The 13,023-nt window shown below is 40.9% G+C and overlaps 1 protein-coding gene across 1 annotated transcript in view; it reads left to right on the plus strand.

The window, feature by feature from the left end:
- The window catches only part of LOC144685060 (mucin-2-like), a 131,364-nt gene that overhangs the window by 109,062 nt on the left and 9,279 nt on the right, over positions 1 to 13,023 (plus strand). Inside the window, exons 38-42 of the mRNA XM_078549594.1 lie at positions 1,734 to 1,905; positions 7,496 to 7,536; positions 7,634 to 7,756; positions 8,171 to 8,269; positions 11,279 to 11,407. Coding sequence (XP_078405720.1) covers positions 1,734 to 1,905; positions 7,496 to 7,536; positions 7,634 to 7,756; positions 8,171 to 8,269; positions 11,279 to 11,407 — 564 coding nt within the window. The remainder of the gene's footprint in view (positions 1 to 1,733; positions 1,906 to 7,495; positions 7,537 to 7,633; positions 7,757 to 8,170; positions 8,270 to 11,278; positions 11,408 to 13,023) is intronic.

Consider the following 13,023-nt stretch of genomic DNA (forward strand, 5'->3'; position numbering starts at 1 on the left):
TGTTGGTATTATTCTGAACCACACTCTAGTCATCTAGCCAACTGAGCTAACAAGCTTCCAATTCACAGAGTATAATTCACAAAACAATGGGGCTTGTAAGAAAGGTAGTGCAATAAATGCGGGATGACTAATCTTCAGCTAGATTGGACAAATCAAATTGGTAGAAGGTATCCCTGAGGATAAGCCCATGAAATATATTCATGACTGTTTCTTTGAATAGTACATTGTGGAAACATCAGGGACCAGGCTACTTTAGATCTGGTAATTTGTAACGAGATAGGATTCATTAGTGGTTTCATCGTAAAGAATCTTCCAGACAAGACTGATCATAAGATAGAAATTCACATTCAGTTTGAAGATGAGAGACTTGAGTCAGAAACTAGTGTCTTAAACTAAAGGCAATTACAAAAGTATGAAGGCAGATTTGGCTAAAGTAGACTAGAAATCTAGATGAAAAGGTAAGACGGTGGGTAAACAGTGGCAGACATTCAAGGAGATATTTCAAAATTGTAAATAGACATATAGTCATTTGAGAAAGAAAGACTCTGTGAGAAGAATGCAATCTGTGGCTAACTAAGGAAGTTAAGGATGGTAGCAAATTGAAACAAAAGGCATACAACTTTGTGAAGATTCTTGGTAGGCCAGAAGATTAGGAAAATTTTAGATGTCTTTTTACATGAAACACAACAAATTAGCTTTCAGGCACAGCAATAATTGGGAAGGCAAATGGAGCTGGCCTTTATTGCAAGGGAGATGGTATATAAAAGTAGAGAAGTCTTGCTGCAACTGTACAGTGCATTGCTGAGACCACACCTAGAGTACTGCATACAGCTTTGGTTTCCTTAGTTAAGGAGAGATATATTTGTATTGGAGGTGGTTTAGAGAAAGTTCACTAGGCTGATTCCTTGGGTGAAGGGGTTTGTCTTATGAGGAAAGCTTAAGCAGGTTCGACCTATACTCATTGGAGTTTAGAAGAATGAAAGGTGATCTTATTGAAACATAAAAGATTATGAGGGAGCTTGACAGGGTGGATGCTGAGAAGATGTTTCCTGTCATGGGGGAACGTAGAACTAGGGCGCATAGTTTCAGAATAATGGGTTGCTCATTTAAGATGGAGAAGAAGATAAATTTCTTTGCTCAGTGGGTCATGAGTCTTGGAAATGTTCTACCCCAGGGAACTGAGGCATTTGAGTAATTGAATATATTCAAGGCTGAGTTAGATTCTTGAATTGTAGGGGAGTTAAGGATTAAAGGGAACAGGCAGGAAAGTGGAGTTGAGGCCAACATCGGATCAGCCATGATTGTATTGAATGGCGGAACAAGTTGACGGGGCTGTAAGGCCTACTCCTGTTCCTATTTCCTATGTTAAACTTATGTCATTCTCAAATCCTTCCTTGAAGAAATTAAGAACCAAAAGCTAAAAATGTACCAGGAGTGACAAAGCATTATGGTGTACAGGCATATAGATTGGGATGAGATCTATGCAAAGGGTAGATTTATGCAGTGCAATGGTATTTTCCTCTTTTCAAAAATGTTTCTCTGCTTCTTATCACACAATCAAACTGCTCACAAACTGTATTGTAAATAGTTTGTGCTACAGTTGATGTTGTCGGGTTTACTACTACAGAAATTGTAAAATATCCCATCCCAGCTCAGTTCTCTGTCTAATAGTGCTCGGAAATCATAATGTACTTGATTTAATGATCAATCACTATTTTCTTTTTTTTCAATAGTTTGATGAAAGATTTAAGTTCAACTGCCAGGACTGCATCTGTGACAACATCACACATAGTGTCATCTGTCAACCACACAAGTGTCCTGTTTATCTCACAATACCCTGCAAAGAAGGGTTTACCAGTGTTAATATAACAGGCTCAGATGATTGTTGTACAAAAACTGTGTGCAGTAAGTTGATTGTTACTTTGTTACAGAAAATGTCATGGTATGATAGAATTGAGAAACAAGTTAAGTGAGAAGAACTCAGGCCAGGATTTTCCTACAGGAATGTGAAGATGTGAATTGCACATATTTGTGGCTTTGCTAAAGCATATCTGACCCATGTGTGACTTTGCCTGTGATTTATGCTTTTTCATGTAGGCTTTGGGTTTTCAGTGTAGTTTGCAAGCTACAATGGAGTGTGTGAGGGGTGTGAGTGCAGAAGGGGGCTGGTTAAGAGGCCCGCCTCTGTTCTCGGAGACAACAGCTTATTTCCCAACATTATTGTTGCCCATGCCACCTCCAATCCCCTCAGATCACCCATGCCACCTCCATGCCCCCTCAGATCTCTCAGGCTACCCCACGTACCCCTCAGATCATCTATGACACCTCCATCCCCCTTCAGATGCCCCATGTCCCCTCAGATGCCCCATACCACCTCTAAACCCCCTAAAACCCACTCATCCAGTATCTATGATGATCCCAGGAGTCAACAATAGTAATGGGAATTATTTTAAATGCAGGTGTAAAAAAATAAACTTGAGATAGTGCAATAAAACTCTCATTCAAAAGACTGCATTTGATACTGCAAGAAAACTGTTCTCCATAGAAAAAAAGTTGATCTTTTAGGTTGCAATTAAGTTGAGTAAACAAGCAACCATGTACCCTGAAACCACATCAGAGTATGTTATTACAACTTCATAAAACTGTCAGTCATTCCCCTGAACAACTTTTCAACAGAGCTAAGTACTCCATCAGTTTTTGGAACTCAACTAAACATTCATAATAGCCACTGCTATCAGAATATTAGCTTCCAATTCCAAAGCCTTAAATTGAAAGAACAGATGGTGTATTTTCCATCTCAAAGCATAATGCCTGGCAATCAATGGAGGGGAACAGATGCTGAGATTTTTTTACCTTTCAAATGCTGGGGATGTTTTATTTTTCACAATCAGAGCTCTCTGTACATTTAAATCCCAGTACCAAACACGATGAGGAGTTTTCCAACACATTTTTCTACATTTTTGAATGCATTATGGCACTTTCTTCAATGGAAAAAGTACTGTAATGCATGTCAATAATGGTAGTCAATATAATGATTAACTTTTCTTTTCAGGACAGAGCCCTATGATGAATCACTGCATTATAAAAACTACATTGCTATACAGTATGTAATGTTTATCTTTGAAGGTCTCAAAACACTTTACAGTTACCTTTCAGAATGTTCCCAACTCCTCAGAAGGTTTCCCCCAGTGGTCATGAGCTCTCCAAGGAGGTTTAGAAAAACCCATACCACCACATGAAATTAGTGCGCAGGAGGAAATACAAATTTTCTGTGGTACTTACAATGTGGACCCCGACCTCGGAATAGATGCTTGTGTGTTTTACACCCAAGGCCCTCCCGATCCATGAAAAGACCACACAAAAATGGCTTAGGTGGGAAGGCAGAGGAAAATCATTCTTCAGCATTCCATGAGCCAATTTGCACCTCTAATGGGAGACAAAAATTTGGCCTTCGATGTTTATTTTTCTCCTCCATCTGCCATCCTTTTTTTATAAGCCTTTTTCCTCATAGCCAAATTGAAAATTGATTTAACTTTTGTATTTCAGGCCTGTAAATTGAAAGTAGATTTTCAACTATTCACCTGGGGCATAAAACTGATGTTTCAAATTGGCCTCCCATTATAGAATGCACTCAATCTCAATTACTATAGAAATGAAATAAAAACCAGGCGGTTACTGCAGCAGGCTGATTCACAATCCCTGTTTCACACCTAAGCAGTGAATTGAAAATCTACGTCTGTAACCCAAGGAAACTGACCTTCACATTTTGGTGGCTGACCAATAGAATGGTTTGGCCATCCAGTCCTCATGCCGTTGAGGGATTGTGAGCCAATTTAAGCTTGAGCTTTATTTACTTCTTGCCGCTGAGGTGCATGCCATGAATGGATATCCTACTGCAGCCTGTCGAACTGGATCTCAGATAAGTCACAGGTCTTTGATATGCATACAAAAACGGCCGACTACCTGAAATTGGTGTGTACTCTGGCCTCTTAGGATAGGCCTTTCTAAAAATATCAGTGACTGGACTGTGGCATCAATGAGGCACTAAGTCTACTAAAGACATTTTAAGATTGTTACTGCCTCAGTAACAAAAGTTTAATTCAATTAAAATCAGCTCCAAGTAATTCATCTTCAAGCAGCCCACATGTTTTGAAATATAATGCTGTAGATACCAGTACTCCAAGTAAGTGCATTCCAATAATATAGATTGTAGTTACATTTTTTGATCATTTTAAAAATAATATATACTATATTTTTTGAAATGTTGTCTATGTTATAACTTGTTATTATAGCTTAAATGAGTAGTGGGGTATAGTATCAAATGCAGGTCAGCACATTTTCTTTCAGCCCGGGACCAAGATAAACCTAGCACAGACGGAATAGGGAAGAGAGTTTCTTTTTTCCCACCATGGATAAGGATTGACATGAAATTAATTTCAGCAGTCTCAATCCAGTTCATGTTGTGTACAATTCTATAGAAAACTACCCGTAATTCAGCAAGGGTTTCCAATAATTGCTTTTCTGGCCCAGAGAGGACATAGAATAGCTGGTATGGAAAATGGAAAGGTTACACTGCTGTAAAAGGGGTGGTTTTCTCCAACTGTGCTTAAGACATAACGGCCTAACTCCCTACAGTGGTTCAGGAAAAGAATAGAGAGTGTGTATGCTGGGTTCTTACCTCAGCTGGGAATTCTCACTTAGCTTAATAAGGCGTGGAGTCTCTGCAAGGCCGGTTACATGGAAACCGTGGCCCCAGGTGTGAGAATCCCAAATGCTGAGACTTGGCACCTCCCTGGCCCATAAAGGACCCTACTTAAAATGAAGACAGGTATGCCCAATGAGATGAAGTGTATAATCTTTAGAATATTAAAAGGCACAATCAGGGGAAAGTGGCCTCATACCACAAAGAAAGATGAGAATTATTTTCTTAATTATGTGAACTGACTAGGGTTCACATAAGATCTACATAGGTCCCTAAAGTCTCTAAGGTCTTTATAGCATGCCTTGTCTCCATCCTCTCTAATAATGACTAGATTCTGGAGTCTCTGGAAGGGGATGGGACAGCCAGCTGTTCAAGATGCTTCTGTAGGGACAGGGGTGCATGCTATCCCTATGCAAGAGGGTTGTAAATCTCTGAAATTGTCTACCCCAAAGTAGCCAGTTGTGGATGTTCCATCATTGAGTATATTTAAGGCTGAGATGGACAGATTGTTGGCCTGTCAGGAAATCCATCTGAGGTTGGATGAGGTTTTTATTTTTAGTAATCAGGCCATTCACTTTGATGAACTTAAAATAATCAAGAAATATAATTGTAAGTTATTCATTAAATTTAAGGGTCTTAAAATTAGAAATAGTCTAACAGTCATTTACAGTTAATTTGATTTGACTCACGTATATCTTGTGATTTTTTTTTTGTCCTGTTGAACCTGAATGCAATCTTGGATTTAAAATAGTGTCAAAGATTTCAGATGGGCAATGTTGTCCAGTCTATACATGTGGTAAGCTAATACAGCATTCTGCATGGTTTTGAATACATGTAAATCATATACAGGAAAGAAGGTCAAGAAAAGACCATTGCATCTATCAGTCCAATTGCTACCGGTCAAACAGTGCAATCTTTCACATTGTCCACCTGACCCTCCTGGGAGAGGCAAGAAACCCAGATTTTTTTAAAATCCTTCAGCTAATTCAGGATAATCTCTGGAAAACTTCTCTCTGACTGCCAAAGGCAATCAAGCAAGCTATTCAAGATTCAGTATGGATTCATTTAACTAGCAGCTGATCCACAGTGGCTGGATGTGCCCTTTTCTCTCAAGATCGTGTCAACTTCCATTCCAAGGATTGCAATGACTCTGCACTCACCATATGTCTTAGCCATTTGTTACAGTGACTTGCTGTGGAAAGAATTATTTTGCCCCAGATTTTATCAGCATGATTCATAAACATCCCATCTCATCCACCCATTGGTTTTGCCCAATTCCTTCACCATAAAAGCTGCAAACCTTTTCCCTCTGAGCTTACATTTTTTCAAACATTCTTGAATTTAATCTTCACAACTACTCGCTAAGTGAAAAAAATATCTTCACCTCACCTCTAGTACTTTGCCAATTCTCTTAATTCGGTGATGGCATAATGATGCCGTGACTGGATAACATCCATGTATTCATTATACATCCATGTATTCATTATACGCCCATGAATTCATTATACACCCATGTATTCATTATATTTCCAACTGTTTCAAGTAAAATGTATGTGCACCAAACCATCTAAAAATTGGACAGAACCAAAAATGGAAAAGACTAAATAACCAACCATTAGTGTCCCTTTTTCTCTTGAAATTGAGATGAGTTTTATCCCCATTCTGCTCAAATTGTGGGTGTAAATGGAACAAAGATCATTTTAATGTACTCAAATGGATTACTCATAAAAATGAGTGGGCAAGATTTTTGCTCACTCCAAAAAAAAGTGCGGATCGAAACTCAGTGCTGATCCCCATCCAATAAACACATATAAAATGACAGCAATAATGCAGGTTTTAGCCCAGCAATCCACTCCACTTGCAATCTGTCCAATCTCTTGAAAAAAATTGCCCCAATGACAGATTTACTGAGGCCTGCTTGGGCCATGGGTGCTGGAGTGTTGAAGGTCATAATTAACCTGGAGCAATCTCAGAACTTCAGGAGCTGAAGGTAAGTTTATGAGAAATAATTCAATTTTATAAACTGAACCTTGAGAAATAATAAGGTTTCCTTTGGGCTTCCCATGTTCCAATGATCTAAGAAGGAAGCAGTGTAGATGACAATCAAGAGGCCAGGCACCATAGCTAACCTCTGGCTCCCACAAATTTGTACCCATACCTCCAGTTCTGATAATGTCAGTCAGATGCAGATGCCATTTTAACATGTTTTTAGTAAGATCAGCCCTGCTGACCTTGCCTGCAACCTTGTACGTCGCAGAGGAGCAAGCCCAGGAGAAGGATGGAAACCAACATTTTTTGTGTAGGTCAGGAATGCTCCTTTGGACTATAAAAGGAAACTTAGGGCCTTCTCTGCTAGCCTTGTCTTATCCACTAGCACCACATCGTTATGTAGGAATTAAACCTAATTTATTTAAATAAGGCCCAGGTCGGTGAACTAACACAGGCCTAATGCTTGTCCTTGCCTCCAGTAAAATTCAGTAATATACTGATATTAGTTCCTTATAAACATATTGACATGCTTTTATGAATTGCTTTCTAACTAATTCCACTGGTACTTGTCACGCAAATACACTGATTACTGACAATAATTACTCCTGGGCCCAATGTCCTCAAAATACAATGTATTTGACACTGGTATGAGTTTGCACATCAGTGATTTCTACTTGTCTTAGTAGAAATAATTGTTCCACAGATTGGAATTAATTAGACCCTATATTTTAAAGCAATATGTTATGTGTTTAATGTCTATCTACTATTATTAACTTGATGGTATTTGTAATATTTATTTCATAGAGCCATTGGGCGTTTGTGTAGATGAAGGGACAGAATACTATGTAAGTTGATTATTTAGAAAGACATTTTCTTTCATTTCATTAGTTTGGTTTATTTAATGATAAGAATTAATTGACTAATTTTGTCCTGCCCATACAGCCTGGAGCAGTTTTCCCTCGCTTGCCCTGTGATAGCTGCACTTGCACCAATGAGACTAATGCAAAAACTCAGCTACACATCATTAAATGTGTAAATATCAAATGCAACAAGGAGTGTGAACAAGTAAGAATTTATATTTGAGAATTGTTTGTGAATTGTCGATCATTTTGCAGCAATTACATGGAGGGTGTGCATTTAGTGTTGGTGATTAGAGTAAAGGAAACCACAAAAAGGTACTGGCTGTGTAACTCACAAGTACCATAGATGGCATGTTTGTTTTCCTCAGTCCTCTGCCAGGCAACCCCTACCAGTTGTTCAGGGAAGCAGTGGTTGAAGCCTGGGAGCAGTTTGACCATGACTTACCTTTTCCCTATGCCAGTAAACAGTGTTAAAATAAATATAAAAGGCCAAGTACAATCAAGTATTGGAACTGAACATTTAGAAATTGAAAACATATTACCATTTTACCTCTGAGATATAGCAAATATTTTGCACAAACAGCCTTTATGAAGGAGTAACCACTGCATTTTGCAACAGGGATTTGAGTACAAGAAGGTGGTCGGAAAATGTTGTGGTAAATGTGTCCAGACAAGATGTGTGATACATCCAGGAGACCAATCCATTCAACTGCTACTGGTTTGTACAATTGTATATTTTTAAAATGAATAATTGATTCTCTGCTACTTTGTTTTGTGTCAGTAAATCAGTAATTATTATTAGTTGATCTCCTATAATGTATTTGATAAATTGGAGAATATGGCCACTTTCTTACCTATCTCCATATTCATGTGTTAATTTCTCTCTTTTCTCTCTATCCTGTTATACTTCTGTCTTTTTCTGCACTTCACTTCTATTTCTCTGCTATTAACTCTTTTGTCCTTCCTCTGTGCCATCTTCTGCTTCTTACTGTCTTTCTCTTCTTTTCTTTCAGGTGGGAGGTGATGGGTGGTATGGGATGTCATGGTGAGAAAAAGAATGGCTGACGCTTGCAGGCTCTCTTGGTGTGAAAGCTGTGGGGAAAATGTATACCTCAATGGCTTTTTTCCCAAGTGTCAATCTCAGGCTCTTTTGCTTCCCCTTATGCCTTCACCTTCCTAATTCTGCTCCATCCCATCATTATCCTACCTTTCAACTACTTGCTGGCCCCAGTCTGTCGCTCTTTTTCTCTCACCCCTCACCCTCTCTGCCACCACCTCCATCTCTTACCTTAGTTCTTTCCCTCAAAGGTATTGTGGATAGAGTGAGCATTTCCTAACTGTCCAAAAAGCATCAATGAGTTGCCTTCAAAATTTGTTTTATTTTAATATTGAACTAAAATTATTACCCTCACTAGTTACCCCTTCCACTCAATTTGGTATATATACCAAACATTATAGAGCACAAAAACAAAATCTGTAACAGCTGTTGAATCTGAGGATATTGGGCTGAATATAAAATACTGAATAATACGGTAGGGTGGGCGGGGAGGGTGGGGGGGTGGACAACAGCTCACCCAGCCTGGAAGCAAAGCCAGTGTATGCCCCACCCCAAAGCCATAAAGCTTTGCGGGGCATCTAAATAAGGGCCTAGTTGGACTTCCACCCTCCCTGGGGAGGAAGACCCACCCTTTGGAGCTGCCAGCCAATCCAATTGGTTAGCAGCTCCATCAGTCCTGGCAGTGCCAAGAGAGCATCAGTGGCCGCTGCCAGGAAGAAGGACCATGGATCCTCGGAGCAGGATCTTAACGGGGTTAAATCCAGGGCCTTGGGCAGGAAGGGTTTGGGTAGGTCAGGGAGAGGGACGAGGGAAGGAGTGGGTTAAAGACTGCGGGTGGGTAGGCAAGAAGGGGAGCTCGATGTTAGGTGGATGCCCCGCGATCGGCAAAGGGCAGCCCCCAAAGAGTGAACATCTCCTTCCTTCCTGCCCTTTGAGGAACATTTTAAAAAGGTCAGGCTGCCCACTCCTGCCCTGCTGCCCACGCCAAACATTTCATGGCATGGCAGCGTATGATCGGGGTCAACTGGCTTGATAACAAGCCTACTTGACCCAAGATTATTTTTTTGAATATGGTGGGTGGGCTGCCGATTTTGGCACCTGCCCAGCCCCCTGTATTAAGGGGGTAGCGGGAAGATGGTGAGCTGGGCACCTGCCCTATTTTATGTGGCCCCCATGACAGGGGTAAACCACAGCCCATGTTCCACCTCCTCTTGCACAAACAGACACTAACAGCTTCTCTGTTTATCGGGCTGAATTTTACGTGCCCCCAGTGGGTGTTTTTCCCATGGGGTGGGGCACGTAAAATAGGTCGGGTGCCCACCCCACCACTTTCCTGCCCACCCCGAGCTCACCCCCAAAATACAAAGGGTGAGCGGGCGCCAAAATCAGCAGCCCGCCCACCATATTTAAATAAGTACTTAAGGGCCAATTAAAATGATTATCAAGCCAATTGACCCTGATAACACACTACCCAGGCAACAAAATGGTGTGCGCAGCTGGGTAGGAGTGGTCAGCCCGATTTTTTCCCCTGAGATGGTTAAAGTGCAGGAAGGAAGAGGAGAGTGGCGTTTCAAGGGCTGCCCTAAGATTGAACCTCCCCTTCCTTCTTACCCACTTCCTCTTTTAAACCTACCCAAATCTTCCTGGCCCAAGACCCTGAACTTACCTGCTCCGGGTACCCATCTTCTCCTTCTGCTGCAGCCCCAGCAACGGCCACTCACACCTTCGTGGCACTGCCGGGACTGATAGAGCTGCCAGCCAATCAGATTGGCCTGCAGTCCAGTGGTCCAATGAGTGGCCCCATTGCTGCGGGGTGGGTCAGCATGTCGGTTTTCGGGGTGGGGGAAGAGGGGGGTCCCTGCTGTTGTATTTATTTACTAGGGTACATGAAGTTAAAATAGCACAGCCATGTTTTGATTGAATGGCAGAACAGACTCGAGTAACTGAAAAGCCTATTCCTATATCCTATGTTTTGAAAATGACACTATCAATTTTACCTCAAAGATTTTGAAATTTGTACTTCTGCTTTTCAAAGTGATTTTAAGAAACGCTACAGTGCAGCAACTTCTCGAAGCTAAAACAAAAATAATTGATTCATCTGTCTAAACAGTATTAATGCATTCTGGGAAATGATGTGCACTAAACCCACTCAGACAACGCAGTTCAAATTCATCTCACAGAGACAGTGCTGTGAGCAAAAATACCAACATCAGGCTTAGATTTTTGGATGAGATGAGGTCTTCAAGTAAAACCTTTAGTAAAGGGATTAAAAATATAAAAAGATAAATCATTGTATATACTTTAATCATGTTTTTATGAAATATGATTCTTTGTTTTGATCCTTGGTTTCAGACATTATAAATTTCAGTTACTGGGGAAAAAAAAACAATGAAAATATTCAAACATTTTGAGTGATTTGTGGAAATCTCATAAGCAGACTACAATGATTGGATGATATACTATTACTATAAAGTGACAGCTACTCTTTATCCAATGTTAAACATATCAAACTGTGCGACAATGTTGTAATAGGTATTTTCAAAGATGTAGCAGATACTTAAAATGAGTTTGTTTTCAATGAAGCACGCACCTCATATCCTGAATTTAATATGCAATAAATTAGCGATACTTTTTAACTCATTGTTATCTTCTTTTTGCGTGCTTTTCTAGCCTGGGAAAACATGGCCATCACCATATAACAACTGTACAGTTTATGGATGCATGAAAATTAATGACAGCTTAATATCCACCAGTTCCAAGCGTGGTTGTCCTGATTTTCATCCAGAAGACTGTGAACCAGTGAGTATATGGAGGTTTTGAGAAAATACCGAATGGAAACCCAAATTTGAATGAATTTTAAACAATGCAGCTCATTTATAAATGAATTCAAAGATATAATTCTATTAAAATTATTCTAAGAGAATGAATGTTTGTGGAAGGAGTACCAATCAAGCGGGCTGTTTTGTCCTGGATGATGCCAAGCTTCTTGAGTGTTGTGGGAGCTGCACTCACCCAGTGAAGTGGAGTGTATTCAATCACATGCCTGACTTGTGCCTTGTAGATGGCAGACAGGTTTGGGAATCAGGGGGTGAGTTATTTACCTGAGGATTCCTAGACTCTGACCTGCTGTTGTAGCCTCAGTATTTATATGGTTAGTCCAGTTCAGTTTCTGGTCAATGGTACCTCACAGGATGTTGATAGTGGGGGATTCAGCGACGGTAATGCCATTGAATGTCAAGAGGCAATGATTAGATTCTCTCTTGTTGGAGATGGTCATTGCCTGGCACTTGTGTGGCGTGAATGTTACTTGCCACTTGTCAGCCCAAGCCTGGATATTGTCGAGGTCTTGTTGCACTTGGACATAGACTGCTTCAGTATCTGAGGAGTCACAAATAAGGCTGAACATTGTGCAATCATCAGCGAATATCCCTACTTTTGACCTAATGATGGAAGGAAGGTCATTGAAGAAGCAGCTGAAGATGGTTGGGCCTAGGACAATACCCCGAGGGACTCCTGCAGTGATGCCCTGGAGCAAAGATGATTGACCGCCAACAACCACAACCATTTTCCTTTGTGCTAGGTATGACTCCAACCAATGGAGAGTTTTCCCCTGATTCCCATTGAATCCAGTTTTGCTAGGGCTCCTTGATGCTACACTCGGTCAAATGCGGCCTTGATGTCAAGGGCAGTCACTCTCATCTCACCTCAGGAGCTTAGCTCTTTTGTCCATGTTTGAACCAAGGCTGTAGTGATGTCAAAAGCTGAGTGGCCCTGGCGGAACCCAAACTGAGCGTCAGTGAGCAGGTTATTGCTAGCAAGTGCCGCTTGATAGCACTGTTGATGATCCCTTCCATTACTTTACTGATGATGGAGAGTAGACTGATAGGGCAGTAATTGGCCGGGTTGGATTTATCCTGCTTTTTGTGTACAGGACATACCTGAGCAATTTTCCATATTGCCGGGTAGATGCCAGTGTTGTAGCTATACTGGAACAGCTTGGCTAGGAGCGCGGCAAGTTCTGGAGCACAAGTCTTCAGTACTTTTGCTGGAATATTGTCAGGGCCCATTGCCTTTGCAGTATCCAGTGCCTTCAGCCATTTCTTGGTATCACGTAGGGTGAATCGAATTGGCTGAAGACTGGCATCTGTGATGCTGGGGATCTCCAGAGGAGGCCGAGATGGATCATCCACACTGCACTTCAGGCTGAAGACTGTTGCAAATGCTTTAGCCTTATCTCTTGCACTGATGTGCTTGGCTCCCCCATCATTAAGGATGGGGATATTTGTGGAGCTTCCTCCTCCATCATTCATGACTGGGTGCAGCAGGACTGCAGAGCTTAGATCTGATCTGTTGGTTGTGGAATCACTTAGCTCTGTCTATCACTTGCTGCTTATATTGTTTGGCACGCAAGTAGT

This window comes from Cetorhinus maximus, chromosome 9 (assembly GCF_964194155.1).
Source record: "Cetorhinus maximus chromosome 9, sCetMax3.hap1.1, whole genome shotgun sequence".
NCBI lineage: Eukaryota > Metazoa > Chordata > Chondrichthyes > Lamniformes > Cetorhinidae > Cetorhinus > Cetorhinus maximus.